We start from the raw sequence: 15,968 nt of genomic DNA on the forward strand, positions 1-15,968 counted from the left end.
CGGTGAACACACCACACGGTACTATGAAAGCGATACAAGTTTTTGGCATTTCGTAACTGCCGATGCCAAACAACAGTTCGCGGGAGACACCGATGAAGATCACTCTAGGGTGTATCGTCGGATGCTGCCCAGGTTCCACCAGGACATACGCGCTGTGGAGCATTCCGCCCGTGCATACGAGTAGATGACTTCTTACGAGGGTTATGTCTGACGTGCTAGCCTCACGACCCTAAAGAGTGCGGGCGGGCTCGGAGATTTTCATGGCACGTTTGAGGATACGCCCAGCTAGTGTTTCTGATGAACAGGGGCTCCAACTCCCAGTGCTTGAGTCAGCATGTCCCAAAGTGCGACCACGGAGATGATGCAAAAGTCCGTTCTCACAGCGAGTCGGCGTGGGTGACATCTGGGTGACATGATGCTGGATGCATTGACTCGCATGTGCCGACCAAAGACAGGAGAAGGTTCTGGTACCTGACCAAGGGAAGAGAGCGCTGCGCCACAGGTGGCGTCGGCAAGACGTTTATCCGAAGCTCGAAAATGACGCTGAACGCGCCTACGTAACACGTCTTTGCCATTTGCCTTTTGAATTCGATGTGCTACATGTGAGCAGCCCTTTCCTCCCTCACCAAATCACTACTGTACCGATGAAGACGCGAGCCGCACGTGTTTGGACCGAACAGCTCCTGTTTGGAGGCCTCAGACGGGGCGCTGTGTCGCAACCATCGCCATTTCTGCGGACCTTCTTCGCTTCGACACGCTCCCCCGCTGCATCAAGACTGCCAAGCAGACCCCTAGAGCAGAGTGCCCTGCTCTACTTCCGCTACCAACGCTCCGTTCTTGCCCGCCGCTTCCGATCTCTGCGCTTCAAAAGCGACAGACCAAGCTCCCAGCACCCCGATCCAACGCCACATCTCGGCAGTCCAGAGCCGGCGCCCTCGCTATCACAGCGGCTCAAGCAGTTATCCCGCGAATATGGGTGGTCGGCGCTAGGTGTATACCTTGCCTTGTCTGCGGTGGACTTTCCTATTTGCTTCTTGGCTGTACGACTGCTTGGGACCGACAGGATAGGTCACTATGAGGACGTGGTGAAGACTGGATTCTGGAATATTGTGCGGACCATCTTCCCAGGCGCAGGGACCACGCCAGAAGAGGTGTCGGGATCTCAATCAGTCGCTGAGGCTACAGCAAGAGAAGGGGTTCTGGGCGTAAGCGAAGTTGCCGTTCAAGGACGCGGAGCGGACGCATGTATGGAGCGCCTGCATGCATTTTTGACGTGTTTGATCACTTGCTAATCATATCGCAGCAATATGGACCCAACTCGGTCTGGCCTATATCGTCCACAAATCTCTCATCGTATTTCGAGTGCCGCTTACTGCAGCCGTCCTTCCAAAGGTTGTCAAAACGTTAAGGAAATGGGGCTACGACATCGGCAAGAAGAAGCCAAAGTCCGCCTAGAATCGGCGTGGGTTTCATCAACTTTGAGGCAATGACTTTTCTCGACTCTTCATGCATTACGATCACGTTATACTACATACATGTAAAATAGGTGTGTAACATTTTAGCGCTGCTACATCCTGCTCCAGCCAGCAACTCTGATTTCTCACCTACTCAATGGGGCTGGTCTTGCTCCTATCGACGGAACTGTCTTACGAGCACAGAACCTTCCTGTGTGGGAACTGTGGCGTTCTCATATTCGTATTTTCTACGTTTGAGTGACGATTGTCGATGCTGTGTCCAGAGTACCAACCATCGTAATGCTCCTGTGATTTGTTCAACCACCCAGGCAACGCAAGTGAAAGACGAATTTTAGGTTTCAACTGATTCCAGACAGGAATGCTTATTTTCCTCAGCGAGTCGAATTGGACAACTCTTCGTGCCAGCCAGTTCTTTCATTGTCAAACCATCCTTGTGGATTTTCTCTATGAATGCGGATTAGAAACCTGTAAGCCAGTGGCTTGCTGGAGGGCTAATTGCTTTGGGCTCGCTGGACCCAAGGCAGCGGCACTGCTGCCCACTACCATGCACATCATACGAGCGCCAGGCAAACTTAATCTCGACCTCCATCTCGTCTGGACCTCGGGATGTGGGGATTCCAACATCAAAGCCCTCTTTTGTCGGCTGTGGTGCAGTAAGGTCACATGTGCTTATTTAAAGCCTTGTAATACAGTCTTTCTCCTATAGACAGAGCACTCGAAATATCCTAAGCTAGTGGCATGCCAACCGTCCGCCTACAGTAGGGTAGGTGCGTCTCTCTCTCTTACCCGGACTGCAAACATTACGGAACCCGCTCTGCCAGCAGATCAATCAACCAACCCTGTGACCACGGCGAGACCCTACAGCTAGGATTTATATCCAGATACACACAATACCCTTCGTGATGTAGAACAAGCCAGATGTACGTCCGAAGGCCTGTGCACTGGGGAACATCAACACCAACCGGAACTCTGTGCAAATAGTGCAAATCCTATATAACTTGCGCTTTGCTTAGACACCTTCTTTCTCTTCAGTGTCAGATCATCATTCAACCTGAAGCATCACAAAGTATATACCAAAAAAATGGTATTGGTGATGTTGACAGTTTAGATAAGTGGTGCCAAGGTCAGTTGTCATTGGGTGCACTTTGCATCACGAGAGCATAGCACTTGCACGTTTCTGGACTTACTCCGAAACTCTAATTGCCCCACCTATCTTAAGCATCGCGATGCTGTCGCCGATGGTTGTTTTCCAGTCCGCCGGTCGTCATTTGCATGTTTCGCGAAACGCTCAGACCCCTTTCTACGCTACATCGAGGACTTGCTCCGGATTCATGCCTGGGTATCGTAGAACTTTACTCTTTACGTCGTCCGGACTCTCCCTCCGGAGGTGGCGCCGAGAGTGGAGGTCGGCGACCACTACTGCTTCATTCTCTACTACTCCTCATGTTGTGGTATTTTCGTAGGTAGATCACTAATGCGATGTTTGGGTGTTGCTGATGATCGACCGTACCATTACTAAATATAAATCATCGTACGAGGAACACGTAGGGGAGTATTTCCGCTTTGGGTTCGAAAGCTCTTTCAATCTTTTTTGCCATATTGTACCAGGAGCTAGATTAACGATCTTCCAGGTATCGATGTATTGAGACCCCCTCTAGTGCCCTTCTCATTGCAAAAGTCTGTTTGAAAATGATCTGTCGGTGCTTGTCCAAATCCGATACTGTACAACGTCGCGTTTATCTTGCATTTGTTGCCTCACGGGTATCTTGAAAAGGAAAGCTTTACAGATTGTCATACAGATGTCTGGACGATCAGAACAACTAAGCCAATTTCAATTGCAATACATGGAGGTTTCGAGCACGACGTCTCCACGGCTTGACACCGGCACCACATCTTTCTTTTTTCCCAGGATGATGCATGGCTTCAGTCGCTCTTATCGAGACAATTGCATAGACACAATCCCCCCCTCGCCTATTGGCATCTGCTTTGATAGCAACGATATTAATTGGGTGACTAGCTGCATTCAAGCGCAAGATGTCTCACTCAAGTATCAATTTTCATATTCCAAGGGTGAATAGTGTTCAGTCGATTATAAGCTTTTGCTTTAGGCATGTTACAAGACTCAGATCTTCTCATCAAGTGTTCAGGGAAAGATACGCGAACACTGTTTTCGTCTCCGTTTGTGCGATCAGCGATGTCCTATTATCAAGTGTTCGGGATCATTGTCCACGAATGAAAGAAGTCGTAACCATCCACTGGATAACGTCTTTGCGCTTTGTTCGCTTCCTGCCACTCAGAAGCCTCATGCTCATACCTAGTTTGACACACGCACGCCACCGTTTCACCAATTCATCGGTATGTAGAGATTCGTTGGGGGTTCGGTCTCGCTCTCATGCCCCGCTCTCGCTCTCTATCCACAGCTTACGAATTCTCACGCAGACAGTTTGCCTCACCGGATGATCGTCCATCTCGGCATGGTTGATGGTTCGAATTAGCTTTACAGTCTGTGTTTGGGTATTGCGCAGCTCCGACAGTTCGGGCCGACTACAAAGTCGCGTGCCAAGATATCCTTCTGTTCACTACGACTATCGTTTGATTGCCCCTCCAGAAGTCGACGTACCTTGATGCCGGTCTGGAGTTACCAAATGACCGATTACCCTGCTTCGGCCAGTTGTTACTCGTGTCGACAACTTATTACTCGTATCAATGACCTATGACAAGACATGGACAACCTTGGCTCCTTGATGGCGATATTGCAGTCCCTGTAATCTGTCTCCTACTGCCCATGATCAGATATCAACTACGTTCTGGTGGTAGCCTTTGACAGCCACTATTTCTTCTTCTTCTGAGCTTAGACAGAGCATATGTCTTCGGCACCTTCTCTCACATTCAGCTGGTCATGGTCTTGATGAAGAGACGGTTGAGTTACCTTCCAGACTTATCATTGCCAATGGACGGCGAATCATCTGTCAAATTGCAGTCACGAGTTTTAAGGTAAGCGAACAGTGTATAAAGGGTCCCATATTGCCAAAAACGATGATGGCCAAGGACTCGAATAGAAATTGATATGTGAGCAACCGAGTTTTCTCGCATCGGGACCTGAATGCTCAAATCAAGTTTCGACATGATGGTGCTCACGGTATCATCTCTTGTGGCGAATAGCATGCGCCCATAAAGATCTGATATAGAAGCCAAGGACAGTGCCAACGAGAACTTGTTGATAACGCGGACCTTTCTTTGATCATATCTACAACACAACGTTGTCTTGCACAAAGTAATCAACAACAGAGAAGATGTATGAACGCAATGAGACCCGGACAGCCACACAAAATTGGCAGCCAGGTCAATTAAACGATCATAGTTCGATCTTGGAACATTCTTAGAGGGCTTATTGCGAAGGTGGTGAATTCGAATAAGCGTGACAAATTGGTTCCTGAGTGGCACGTGTGACATGTCATACTTAGCTATATTGTCGGGTGGTATACGACTACGTTTTGATACATAGGACAGTGATGTATGGATGCAGCCTTGCGCACGGTGTTCCTCATCAACGAGGAAGCACCCGAAATCCGTATGCACACAGATATCTGCAAAGGCGTGGAACTTGCAAGCGGTACTGATCTGTATGATGATGCCGCTCATATATGACCATCAGGTCACTCGACGTGGGGTTGACGAATACCAAAGCTGTGGGAAGAAAACAGATTTGCCAACGTGCAAGAAATTTTAGCCAGATGGTATCCTCACGTGACGCGCTATCCCCGTTTCGACACCCCTGCATTTCTCCTAACCTCCTCCTGTACAATTCTTCAACAACAGTTACGATATCGTTCTCCAAATGCCCTGACAATAACATGACCGGCGGCAGGAAATGTATCGCCCACCGTGTCGCCTCTTCCGTCTCCCATCCAAATTGCGGCGTCGTGCACGCCGCAGCCGGCTCATCACCATGTTGATAATTCTCTTCATCACGCTCTGCCTCGTAACGCCTTTTTACGTCATCTACAAACCGCCAACATTGTTGATTCGATACTTTCAAGCCCGCTGGCCGGACGTCCTATGGCACGTGCCGACACAAGAGAAAGTCATCGCATTGACAATTGACGATGCGCCGTCAGAGTATTCAACAGAAATTCTAGATGTGCTGAAAGAGAATGATGCAAGTGCGACTTTCTTCGTGATTGGGGGGCAGGTCCGTGGAAGGGAAGAAGCACTGAAAGAGTTGGTCAAGGCTGGAAATGAACTGGGGAACCATGCAATGCACGATGAGCCGTCACGGTCGTTGTCCCCGGCTGAACTCGTTTCGCAAATTCGCCAAGTCGAGGGCTACATAAATGGCACTTATAATGCCCTCGATCTTCCCCATCCACCGCGCTACTTTCGCCCTGGATCCGGGTTCTTCAGCTCGAGGATGCGCCAGCAGGCTAAAGAGCTGGAGTATCGACTTGTGTTAGGGAGTATATATCCCCACGACCCGCAGATTGCATATCCCAATGTGAATGCACGGCATATTCTGAGTATGGTGCGGCCGGGTGGGATTATCATTTGTCATGATCGAAGGGGATGGACGGCGCCGATGCTGAGGAAGGTTTTGCCGGAGTTAAAGAGGAGGGGGTACAGGATCACGACGGTGACGGGGTTGCTGGAGGCAGCGGTACGAGATGACCGATGGGGAAAGGAGATTTGAGATTTCGTGCCGCACGGTGAAGTTGATAGAGTAATATGAGGCAGACTGTGCCTGTGTGGCCCAGAGTTCAAAACCGTTTGCATTGTTTTCGAGTATTTGCCGTGAAAGAGAAACGACGTACAAGAGATGATACCGCCATCTACGATCCCCCAAGAGAACCAGTGGCTGACTGCAACCATGAGATGGAAAGACCTTCATGTACCAGTATGAGCAGAAATCTTGGGTATTCTCCAAAGAATAGCTGAAGATTATAGGGAACGTAGAGTGACATATGTCAAGGCTTGTGTAAGCAAAACTTTGGACAATCGTGCTTGCCTCGAATCATAATACAACTGTTCAGATCTCAGATGTATCAAACAGGACCACAACACCCATCATCAGCATATATATCCTAACTCCTTGTGATCAGCCAAAATACACACATAACATCGACGATCAAACATCATGATAACTTTATTCTCCTATTGTTCACACCATAATTCCGTACCCTGCATTTTCCCTCCCTCAAATTCCCCAGTCCAACATATCTTCCTACAACGCTTTCCTCAATGCACTCTTAAAAGGAATGATCTGCACCTTCTCCAGATCCCACACTCCTCCCTCGACATATACATCCCTCTTGAGTCTTTCCAAAGCCTCCTCCCGCGTCTTAGCCCCGATCAGCATAGCCGAGCCTTTCATCTTCGGCGGCCCGGAGTCGCCCTCCTGGATGGGTTCGGAAAGCATGGCACCTTTACATTGCATAGCATTAGCAAACTCAACTTACATATATCAACAAGAACCAAGCAACATCATTTCCCTCTATCTAAACTGACAGCCTGCTTCCCAACCTGTCCAACAACAAAAACAAGTAGGTAAATTGAACTTACCACCCCAAAGCCAAAAGTCCTCCCTATCAGCCTTCAGCCCAGCAAGATGCTGCGACCTGACAGCAATTCGCTTCTCAAGCGCGCCATCGAAGTCGGGGATGATGACAAGCCATTCCTGGAGAGCTGCTGGTGCGGACGCCATTGTGCGGATGCTGATGCGGGCGTGTGGGACGATGGTTCGCGGGGTGAGGCGGAGGAGTGGGCGGAGGATGAGCATACGACGGATGGACGGAGTGGCTGGTGGGGTTGTTGTAGGCCGGTAGACAGACAGAGGGAAATTCTTATTGCGGTTGCGGTTACGAGCGGTGGGAAATCTTGGTCGGGACAAGATGGGTAGTTTTATGGTGTTGTAATTGATAGGGCGTATACCGAGGTGGACGTGGGGCCCTGTCGATCTGTCGGAATTAAGCCCGCGGGGTTACACGAGACTGTATTTCGAGATGCACGAATGGGGTAGCGAAACGTTGCTGCAGACGATCTGTCAAGCTGTAGAAACTCATAGAAAGACTAGGTTAGAGGTGAACTGTACATGCAGGGAAACGTCAATTCGCTACTCATATTGTGGGTGATATCTAAACTCATAAACTCATGCCTCCATGCGTCGACCAAACATTCAAACGTGAAACTGTCCAACGCCGTGAACCGTCCAAAAGGAACATGCAAGATACACAACCGCAACCTGCCTTGCCAATGTCTAGCAAATCCAAAACCAACCCAGAGTCATCATATGTCCTCGACTAACCGCTGCACATGACGCAGGACTCGGGGTTCTCTATTGAGCAAGCAAGCACGGCATCGGCATAGATATCACCGTCCCGTGTCTCGCTATCATCCTTTGCATCTTCGTCCTGCTTAGCGGTCGCAAGGGACTCCTCTTCGACCGGCTTGTTAAGGGGATCGGAAGCAAGCACCTTAGGACTGTCACCCTCCTCAACGTCGGCCTTAAAGGGCTTGGAGGCTAGAGCATTTTCCTTGGGAACGCTCTTGTTCTCCAAGACAGTGGGTGCTGTACTAGCTGCGGGCACATCATTCGGGTCGGCGGCACCGTTGGGCGACTTGGTGACATACATTGGACTTGGGGCAACAGCGGGAGAGCCGGAAGGTCCGTTCTGGAACCCAGGCTGACGCCTCTTGTTGGTGAGCGCTCGCGCAACATTTGTGTCTGCGACCTTGAGGGCCTCTTGATCGACCGTGAACTGGATGGGAGCAGAGGCAGCCATCGTGCGGAGGTAGTACATGCCAGTCTTCAGACCGAGCTTCCATCCTGCGAAGTGCATGGAAGTAATCTTGCCCATGGTCGGCTCCTTCATGTGAATGTTCAAAGACTGAGACTGGTCGATGAAAGCACCACGGTCAGCGGCCATCTGGATGATTGTTCGTTGTGAGATCTCCCAAACAGTCTTGTACAGATTCTTGGTCTCCTCGGGGATGTTGGGAATCCTCTGGATGGAACCGCCGTCGGCGATGATACGGTTCTTCATGTTCTCGGTCCACAGACCCATATCGACCAGATCCTTGAGTAGCCATGGGTTGACGACCTGGAACTCGCCGGCAAGCACACGGCGGGAGTAGATGTTGGACGTGTAGGGCTCAAAGCACTCGTTGTTTCCGAGAATCTGAGAGGTGGAGGCGGTGGGCATGGGCGCAACGAGGAGAGAATTGCGGACACCGTGTTGCGCAATCTTCTCCTTCAGGGAGGCCCAGTCCCAGAGGTCAGTGGGAGTAACATTCCACATGTCATACTGAAGAAGGCCTTGCGAGACCGGCGAGCCTTCGTATGTAGCATAAGGACCAAGCTCCTTGGCAATGTCGCATGACGACGTGAGAGCACCATGATAGATGGTCTCGAAGATTTGAATGTTGAGCTTCTTGGCTTCTGGGGACTCGAAGGGCAAGCGAAGGGCAAGGAATGTATCAGCAAGACCTTGCACACCAAGACCGATGGGCCTGTGACGGAAGTTGCTTCGGCGAGCCTCCTCGACGGGATAGTGGTTGACCTCGATGATCTTGTTCAGGTTGCGTGTGACGACCTGAACAACCTCATGGAGTTTCTTGAAGTCGAATTCGCCTCGCTTGTAGTCCACGTAGGATGGAAGAGCAAGGGAGGCTAGGTTGCATACGGCAACCTCGTCAGGAGCAGTGTATTCGACGATCTCCGTGCACAGATTCGAGCTTCGGATGGTACCGAGGTTCTTCTGGTTGCTCTTCCTGTTGCAGGCATCCTTGTAGAGCATGAAGGGGTTGCCAGTCTCAGTCTGGGCCTCAAGAATGGCATACCAGAGCTTCTGAGCACGTATTGTCTCACGTCCTTTGCCCGCTTTCTCGTACTTGTGGTAAAGCTCCTCGAATTCGTCGCCGTAGACGTCAGCAAGGCCGGGGCACTCGTTGGGGCACATCAGAGTCCATTCGCCGTTCTCTTGGACGCGCTTCATAAAGAGATCAGGAATCCACAGGGCATAGAAAAGGTCGCGGGCGCGGACTTCTTCTTTGCCGTGGTTCTTTCGCAGGTCAAGGAAGCCAAAAACATCGGCGTGCCATGGCTCCAGGTAGATGGCGAAGGCACCTGGACGCTTGTTACCACCCTGGTCGACGTAGCGGGCGGTGTTGTTGTAGACGCGGAGCATGGGGATGAGACCGTTGGATGTTCCGTTCGTTCCACCGATGTATGCGCCCGTGGCACGGATACGGTGCACGTTGAGACCAATACCGCCAGCAGTCTTGGAGATCAAAGCACATGTCTTCAGGGTGTCGTAGATGCCGTCAATGCTGTCCTCCTTCATGTCGATGAGGAAGCAGGACGACATCTGCGGAGACGGTGTCCCTGCGTTGAACAGTGTGGGAGACGCGTGTGTGAAGTACTTTTGCGACATGTAGTCGTATGTCTCGATCGCCTTTTCGATGTCCTCACCGTGGATGCCAACAGCAACACGCATCAACATGTGTTGTGGGCGTTCGGCCACCTTGCCGTTGATGCGGAGGAGGTATGAGCGCTCGAGGGTCTTGAAACCGAAAAACTGGTAGTTGAAGTCGCGGTCGTAGACGATGGCCGAGTTGAGCTCCTCGGCGTGGGCCTGTACAAAGTCGTGCACTGGCTGAGATATCATGGGTTGGCTCGTGCCGTTCTTGGGGTTGACGTAGGTGTAGAGATCTGATATGACAGCCGAAAACTTCTTCTTGGTCTGCTTGTGGAGATTTGCTACGGCGATACGTGCAGCGAGAATGGCGTAGTCGGGATGTGTCGTGGTCATGTATGCTGCCGTCTCAGCGGCCTGGGTATTGTGAGTACTTAGAAGGGGTGTGGGACGGGTTGGGACATACCAGGTCGTCTAATTGAACTGTCGTCACGCCCTGGTACACGCCAGAGATGACCTTCATTGTGATAGCAGCAGGGTCGACATGGTCGGGGTCGAGGCCGTAACATAGCCTCGACACACGTGCTGTGATCTTGTCGAACTGCACGCGTTCCTTGCGTCCATCTGGCAAGTCCTGTTAGACGACATGTGTCAAGACTTGGGAAGGCTTTACATACCACGTTTAAAGACAAACATAGTGAGCGAGCAGAGGTATTATGATGTGTATTGAGTTGTAGGGGTATCAGAGCAGTGGGTGGAGAGTGTGCGAGTGCAAGAGCAGCGAGGGGCAGGATAGCAGGGCTCTTAAGGAAAATAGTCTGTGACGCGCTGGGTTCGCGATGGTAACACCCTGGCAACGCGTGCAATTGCTTTGTCAGTCGCGCTAGAGAGCACATCGTCACGTGAAGAGGTGGGCGCGTCGGTGAAACAGGCGCCGACGTCCGGGCTTTTCGAGAACATCGAATCGGCCATGCGAGCAATGCAGTCGGGAGTCCTCCGCGCCTTTGTACCCCACCAACCAGTCTCTACCAGCATCAATTGCCCGGCATGGCGGGCGGACACATGAAATACCGTCATCTCTCTCGGTCGTCATCGCATCGACAAGCCCTCCTGCGCAACCTCGTCACATCACTCTTCAAGCACGAATCGATAGCGACGACATGGCACAAGGCAAAGGAAGCGCAGCGGTTGGCTGAGAAGCTGGTCACACTGGGAAAGAAGAACACAGAAGCGTCGCGGCGGAGAGCGCAGCAAATATTCTTCGTAGGGCATTCCCTCGCCTCTGCGCCAGCAGCATACTGATGGTTGCCAGGAACCGAACGAGATGGTTCCCAAGCTCTTCGGGCCCATAAGAGAGCGCTATGCGAGCCGGCCAGGCGGCTACACCCGTGTTCTCCGCATCGAGCCCATGAAGGAAGACCAGGCAGAATCCGCCCTCCTCGAATTCGTCGACGGCCCGAAAGACATGCGCTTTGCCTTGACTGCGAAGATACTAGCAAACCGGGAACCACGCCAGGAACCGAGCAATGCAGAAGCACGCAATATCAATAAAGCCATAAGATTCCGCGAAGACGGTGTAAATGAACTACGGGACATGATCAAGCGGATGAGGATCGAGAAGCAGGATGGCCTCGACGACAGGGCACTTGCCGCACCCAGAACAGTGTATCCCACAGAATGGCTCAGGAGGGAGATGCAATACAAAGAGGAGGTTGGCTTTTACGAACACCCCAATAAGACCCCAACGTGGATCAAGGAGCAGAAGGTGGAGGCAAAGAAGCCTACGAAAGCCCGCATAACGGAAAATGAGATAACAAGGGCCGAGGTTGCGAAGGGGGTGGCACCAGCACCGGTGTAAGGATGTACTGAAATATGTATTATACAATGTTTACATACCAGTTGTACTTTGTTGCCTTCTTACATTGGTGCCTGAGCATTCTACTTTGAGCCCAATAAAAGACATGGCGTACCTCCAAGCAATCGCAATCTATCTCCAACGAACCCTGTCCCCACTACTTGAGCAACATCTCCTGCAGTGGATTGCTTTATGTTGTGTGAAGAAACCGGTTGATTTTGGCTCTGGGTCAAGTATAAAAGCGAGAGGTAAACCGTGATGTTTGTGGCTCTCAATAGTCGCAAGACCTCATCATTAAGAGATTACATAAATCGTATGCCGAACGTATACTGCTACAAACTTAGGCTCAAGGCTCCCACACTGATCCTAGATGTAGTTGTCAAGTCGTTGCACCTTGGTCTCTAGCATTTCGACTAACCGAGAACTTAGTTGACAATGGGGTGACTATTGTCACATTGATTGGCACAATTGCTGCAAAGTAACCGGCGATCAAAATGTTGGAATAACTTGAGCGTATAGTATATGTATATACCGGCGAGAGTGATTCTCTCCATGTCCTATCCCGCTTCTGTGAATACGCCGTCCTGGTAATCAACGACCAACGTCTGCTGGACCACCGCACCAGCAGCCTCTTTGAAGGTTTGGTGGACCGGATCCTCATTCACATAGTAGTCTCGGTCTGCGTTTGAGTAGAACTGCAGGACAAAAGCGTGGCTTATCCCATTCTACATCCATGTCAACGTCGAACACTAATATTGGTACGGCATCACGTTACCTGCAGTTTCTCAATTGAAATGTCTTTCCCACCTGACAGCGAGAATATGTACGGTCTCTGTGTACTAGGATGAATGCACGACCTTTTCAAGGCAATGAACTTGGAGGCAATCTGACGATATCTCTCAGTAAGACTACCTATGACGAGTCTGAAACTCTCACCTCCTTGATAGCGATCGGACTGGTGCCGTCCTTGAACTGGAACAGAACGATATGCGTGGTGTATGGGACAATTGGTCCAGGGTTCCCAAACAGCATGCCTTGCCATTGTTGGGAGAAGATCACGAAGCAAGACAGTAACAACACCAGCACCAACGTCCCAAAGGCTTTCCTGGGGACAATCATTCTAGTGGGGCCTGTCGACTATGAAGTGATTGATAGGTCCGACCACTGCAACCACGAGTGTACTTGCTGGCTCGCCGTGGATTGCTCGGGTTGAGCTTCGGTGCGGACGACAATGTGCATAGGGTATTGTCTTCAACCCCACCCGATCCCGTCTCTCCTGAGATTCGTATTCGCACTCACGTGGAAGAGGTGAGCGCTAACCGCATGCTCTTTTGGAGGATTTGGCACACTCGACGAGTGACGTACCGGTACCTGAACATCAATGGGGCAGAGTCTTCACGCGCGGCATGCCAATCCATGCAATTTCATCACACGGGGATGCCGTGTGCGTCCAGACGGATCCAAGGCAAAATCCATCTGTTTTGCCATGATGCGCGTGGCTGGAACTGGATTTCTCCACGCGATTGTGCTGCGCTAGCACGCCAAGCCTGACGTCACGTACATGTCAGGTGTGAGGCTATTGCGTGCGTTCCCAGTACAAAAGCGACCTTTGTCCCTGGTCCTCCTACTCTTCTCATCCAGCCAACAATTCGACTTCATCACCCCTAAAAGTCATCTCCAACCACATCCACAATGTCTCTCAGCTGTATGTCTACCGTCTGTTGCGCCGCGAGTGATGCAGTCGATGAACCCCGCCTCATACGATGAAATTCTTGCATATTTACTTTCATGTATCAATTGCTAATTCGTCATCTGTGTAGACCTCCCCTCCGTTAAGCCCTCTGCCATTGCCCTCGGCACGGCCTTCAACCACGCCATCTCCCTCGCTGTCCTCGGCCCCGTCTTCGGTGACGCGTACCGTCGCGCACAGCAGGCCAACTCCAAGGAGGAGTACTTCAACTCCAAGGAGGCCGCCACCGCTGCCGCCTCGTGGGGAAGCTCCATCGTCGGCTCTGCCGTCCAGACCTACGGTGTTGGTGCTCTCATCAACGCCACCGGCACCCTCACCTACAAGGGCGCTGCTTACCTCGGCTCCTTGATCTTCTTCGCTTCCGCTGCCCCCTCGGTACGTCATCTTCATGAGACCTATCTGAAACATCCGTACTAATATGTTCCAGATCGTCTCCCAGGTCCTCACCGAGAAGCGCCCTCTTGACACCATCCTCGTTGGCGGTGTTGCCCGTGTTCTCGAGACCGTTGGCCTCAGCTTGTTCCTCACCTACTGGGGAACCCGCACCAACCCCTTCGAGTAAATATCTCGCTAGTGGCTGGTGAAGGAGTTTGGAAGTTTTTCTCGAAGGCAAAGATTGAGTTCTTCGATCATGATGTGGAAAGATACACAAAACATGACGAGCCCACTGTGAGGCTTGCTCTATGACATGTAACATTAGCCAATAATGAACTGTTCGAATTTTACAATTCATGAAAGTGTATGCGTGTCCGTGTTGTTGATGTGGTTGAGTGATCTACAGGCTGGCATGTTGTCAGTTGTCAGTTGTCAAGTGTCGGAGATAGTGCCGATGCAAGCCACGCAACACAAATATCCACTGCATAAACAAAACTTCCGCAGTGTCCGGTTCCTCCGCGTTGAGTAGACAGTTAGGGACAGATTGGTAGTAGAATTGAATGAAATGATAAGCCAGAGCCAAAAGTGAGACAGCGAGAGCAAACAAAATTTTCTCCCCAGACATGTTTTACTTGGAACCTGCAAAATTATATGTTCAGATAAAAATACAAACAGACACACCGACATGTGTATCACTCCCCTTTCCCCCCTCCCCCACCATCCTCATCCCAATCACGTCAAAAACGCCGTATCGACCCACGCCTCCGCCCTGAACCCCTCACCCAGCACCTCCTCCTCACTGACCCTCTGCGTCAACTGTCTAGAAAAGTTTGCCCTCACGCCTGCCCCCGCCGCACCGGGGCCATAATTCTTGTACTCCCCATAGTACACATCATCCGTACTCTGCACATCATCCCACCTCTCCCAGCCCACAGCCTTGACCACATCGCCCAGAAAACTGCGCTGGAACACCACGCGGGAGAAGGTGCGCCACGGCCTGCCGAGGACGGTAGAATTTGGCGTCGCGCCTGTGACGCGCGCCTCGTTGAAGACGTAGAACGATGTGTTGTTCGCGGCGTCGCGGCCATTCGCTGTGATGAACCCGGTGCCTACGACGGAAATGTCGGCGGCGTGGAACCAGGCGCGCGCACGCAGGCCGAAGATGAAATCTACTGCGCCGGCGATGTAGGAGCGTGCGTAGAGCTGGCGGCCTTCGTTTGCGTAGATGGTGTCTTGGTAGCCGGCGAAGGCGCAGGCGTAGAAGGATTGGTTTGAGGCCTGAGCGCTGAGGGCGAGGGCCTGACCGTTTTTGGCTGCTTGGCCGAACGAGTTTGTGATGTTTAGGTTGTAGATTTTGGTGTTTGGGGACCAGAGGCGGAGGGTGGAGGTTGCATCGTTGTTAGCGAGGCCCGGGGTGTTGCGCGAGAGGTTGTAGGTTAGGGAGACGAGGTTGGAGGTGTAGGCGTAGGTGTTTGGGGTGTAGCCTTGGATTGTTAGGAGGCTGGTGAGGGGGCCGATGTAGACTTGTTCGTTGTAGGTGCCCGGGTAGATGAAGATTGATTGCGGGGTTGTGGTGTTGGGCTGCAGGGCTAGGACGGCGGCGCTGATGGTGGTGTAGCTGTTTGCGTGTTGGCCTGAGGCGTCGACAACGAGGGAGCCTTTGGATGGGCTGGTTTGCTTTTTGCTGCGTGCGAGGCTGATGGAGGTGTTGATGGCCAGGGGGTCACGCCGGACTGCAGGGCCAGCAATAGCAACGTAGAAGAGGCAGGCGAGAGCGAGGAGACGGTGGAATCCCGTCATGATGGTAGTTGAAGTGAGACGTTCACAGTCTGGGGCAGATATTAGCAAGGTTCAAATTTATATCTTTCCTGCTCGAAGGATCGTCTCGCCCCCTGAGCATGTTTACTGCATATACTTACAAACGACTATTCCAATGCCTTAATCTGGTCCGTTCTCGGAGATTGCTAGACTTTATACTCCCCCTGTTCGCCCCTTGGCTGTAACACTGACGGGCCGGCTCTTCATAACGTGCAATTGTTCCGCATCTAGGTCTGATCCGGACACGCAGTTCAGCAGTGGCGTACCCCGGAATTAAAACGGTAGCT

At 51.6% G+C, this 15,968-nt stretch overlaps 8 protein-coding genes across 8 annotated transcripts; 4 read left to right on the plus strand and 4 right to left on the minus strand.

Moving 5' to 3' along the window:
• Positions 1-334: 334 nt before the first annotated feature.
• Positions 335-1,455, plus strand: P153DRAFT_387975 (uncharacterized protein; the record flags this gene model as incomplete). Its single annotated transcript, XM_033670704.1, has 4 exons — positions 335-396; positions 456-557; positions 611-1,245; positions 1,304-1,455. The coding sequence occupies 4 exons, from the start codon at positions 335-337 to the stop codon at positions 1,453-1,455; spliced, it is 951 nt and encodes a 316-aa protein (XP_033521823.1).
• A 3,969-nt stretch (positions 1,456-5,424) lies between these two features.
• On the plus strand, positions 5,425-6,162 carry P153DRAFT_387976 (carbohydrate esterase family 4 protein; the record flags this gene model as incomplete). Its single annotated transcript, XM_033670705.1, has 1 exon — positions 5,425-6,162. The coding sequence occupies one exon, from the start codon at positions 5,425-5,427 to the stop codon at positions 6,160-6,162; it is 738 nt and encodes a 245-aa protein (XP_033521824.1).
• Positions 6,163-6,552: 390 nt separating this feature from the next.
• Positions 6,553-7,173, minus strand: P153DRAFT_321251 (uncharacterized protein; the record flags this gene model as incomplete). The annotated part of the gene is made up of 2 exons (XM_033665138.1): positions 6,553-6,893; positions 7,032-7,173. The coding sequence occupies 2 exons, from the start codon at positions 7,171-7,173 to the stop codon at positions 6,694-6,696; spliced, it is 342 nt and encodes a 113-aa protein (XP_033521825.1). The 3' UTR covers positions 6,553-6,693.
• A 389-nt stretch (positions 7,174-7,562) lies between these two features.
• P153DRAFT_345124 (uncharacterized protein) lies at positions 7,563-10,682 on the minus strand. The gene is made up of 3 exons (XM_033666080.1): positions 10,561-10,682; positions 10,350-10,507; positions 7,563-10,300 (listed from the first exon to the last, which is right to left on the minus strand). Exons 1-3 carry the CDS (start codon positions 10,577-10,579, stop codon positions 7,769-7,771), a joined length of 2,709 nt encoding a protein of 902 aa, XP_033521826.1. The 5' UTR covers positions 10,580-10,682; the 3' UTR covers positions 7,563-7,768.
• A 364-nt stretch (positions 10,683-11,046) lies between these two features.
• P153DRAFT_368730 (uncharacterized protein) lies at positions 11,047-11,879 on the plus strand. Its single transcript, XM_033668594.1, has one exon. The coding sequence runs from the start codon at positions 11,208-11,210 to the stop codon at positions 11,739-11,741; it is 534 nt and encodes a 177-aa protein (XP_033521827.1). The 5' UTR covers positions 11,047-11,207; the 3' UTR covers positions 11,742-11,879.
• Positions 11,880-12,071: 192 nt separating this feature from the next.
• On the minus strand, positions 12,072-13,202 carry P153DRAFT_368731 (uncharacterized protein). Its single transcript, XM_033668595.1, has 4 exons — positions 12,675-13,202; positions 12,514-12,624; positions 12,157-12,463; positions 12,072-12,104 (listed from the first exon to the last, which is right to left on the minus strand). The coding sequence occupies exons 1-3, from the start codon at positions 12,855-12,857 to the stop codon at positions 12,296-12,298; spliced, it is 462 nt and encodes a 153-aa protein (XP_033521828.1). The 5' UTR covers positions 12,858-13,202; the 3' UTR covers positions 12,072-12,104; positions 12,157-12,295.
• A 183-nt stretch (positions 13,203-13,385) lies between these two features.
• P153DRAFT_368732 (DUF1761-domain-containing protein) lies at positions 13,386-14,129 on the plus strand. Its single transcript, XM_033668596.1, has 3 exons — positions 13,386-13,443; positions 13,559-13,863; positions 13,916-14,129. The coding sequence occupies exons 1-3, from the start codon at positions 13,431-13,433 to the stop codon at positions 14,048-14,050; spliced, it is 453 nt and encodes a 150-aa protein (XP_033521829.1). The 5' UTR covers positions 13,386-13,430; the 3' UTR covers positions 14,051-14,129.
• Positions 14,130-14,399: 270 nt separating this feature from the next.
• Positions 14,400-15,960, minus strand: P153DRAFT_67493 (carbohydrate esterase family 8 protein). Its single transcript, XM_033673332.1, has 2 exons — positions 15,783-15,960; positions 14,400-15,692 (listed from the first exon to the last, which is right to left on the minus strand). The coding sequence occupies exon 2, from the start codon at positions 15,661-15,663 to the stop codon at positions 14,596-14,598; it is 1,068 nt and encodes a 355-aa protein (XP_033521830.1). The 5' UTR covers positions 15,664-15,692; positions 15,783-15,960; the 3' UTR covers positions 14,400-14,595.
• Between the last annotated feature and the right edge of the window lie 8 nt (positions 15,961-15,968).

Source organism: Dothidotthia symphoricarpi, assembly GCF_010015815.1.
Source record: "Dothidotthia symphoricarpi CBS 119687 unplaced genomic scaffold P153scaffold_15, whole genome shotgun sequence".
Taxonomy (NCBI): Eukaryota; Fungi; Ascomycota; class Dothideomycetes; order Pleosporales; family Dothidotthiaceae; genus Dothidotthia; species Dothidotthia symphoricarpi.

Coding starts and splice junctions, on each gene's coding strand:
- P153DRAFT_345124 (XM_033666080.1), bottom strand. Junction 10,301..10,349: donor CAGTTCAATTAGACGACCTG/GTATGTCCCAAC, acceptor CACAATACCCAG/GCCGCTGAGACGGCAGCATA.
- P153DRAFT_368731 (XM_033668595.1), bottom strand. CDS start 12,857: ATGATTGTCCCCAGGAAAGCCTTTGGGACGTTGGTGCTGGTGTTGTTA. Junction 12,625..12,674: donor GTCCGATCGCTATCAAGGAG/GTGAGAGTTTCA, acceptor AGATATCGTCAG/ATTGCCTCCAAGTTCATTGC. Junction 12,464..12,513: donor TTTCAATTGAGAAACTGCAG/GTAACGTGATGC, acceptor ACATGGATGTAG/AATGGGATAAGCCACGCTTT.
- P153DRAFT_368732 (XM_033668596.1), top strand. Junction 13,864..13,915: donor TCGCTTCCGCTGCCCCCTCG/GTACGTCATCTT, acceptor AATATGTTCCAG/ATCGTCTCCCAGGTCCTCAC.
- P153DRAFT_368730 (XM_033668594.1), top strand. CDS start 11,208: ATGGTTCCCAAGCTCTTCGGGCCCATAAGAGAGCGCTATGCGAGCCGG.
- P153DRAFT_67493 (XM_033673332.1), bottom strand. CDS start 15,663: ATGACGGGATTCCACCGTCTCCTCGCTCTCGCCTGCCTCTTCTACGTT.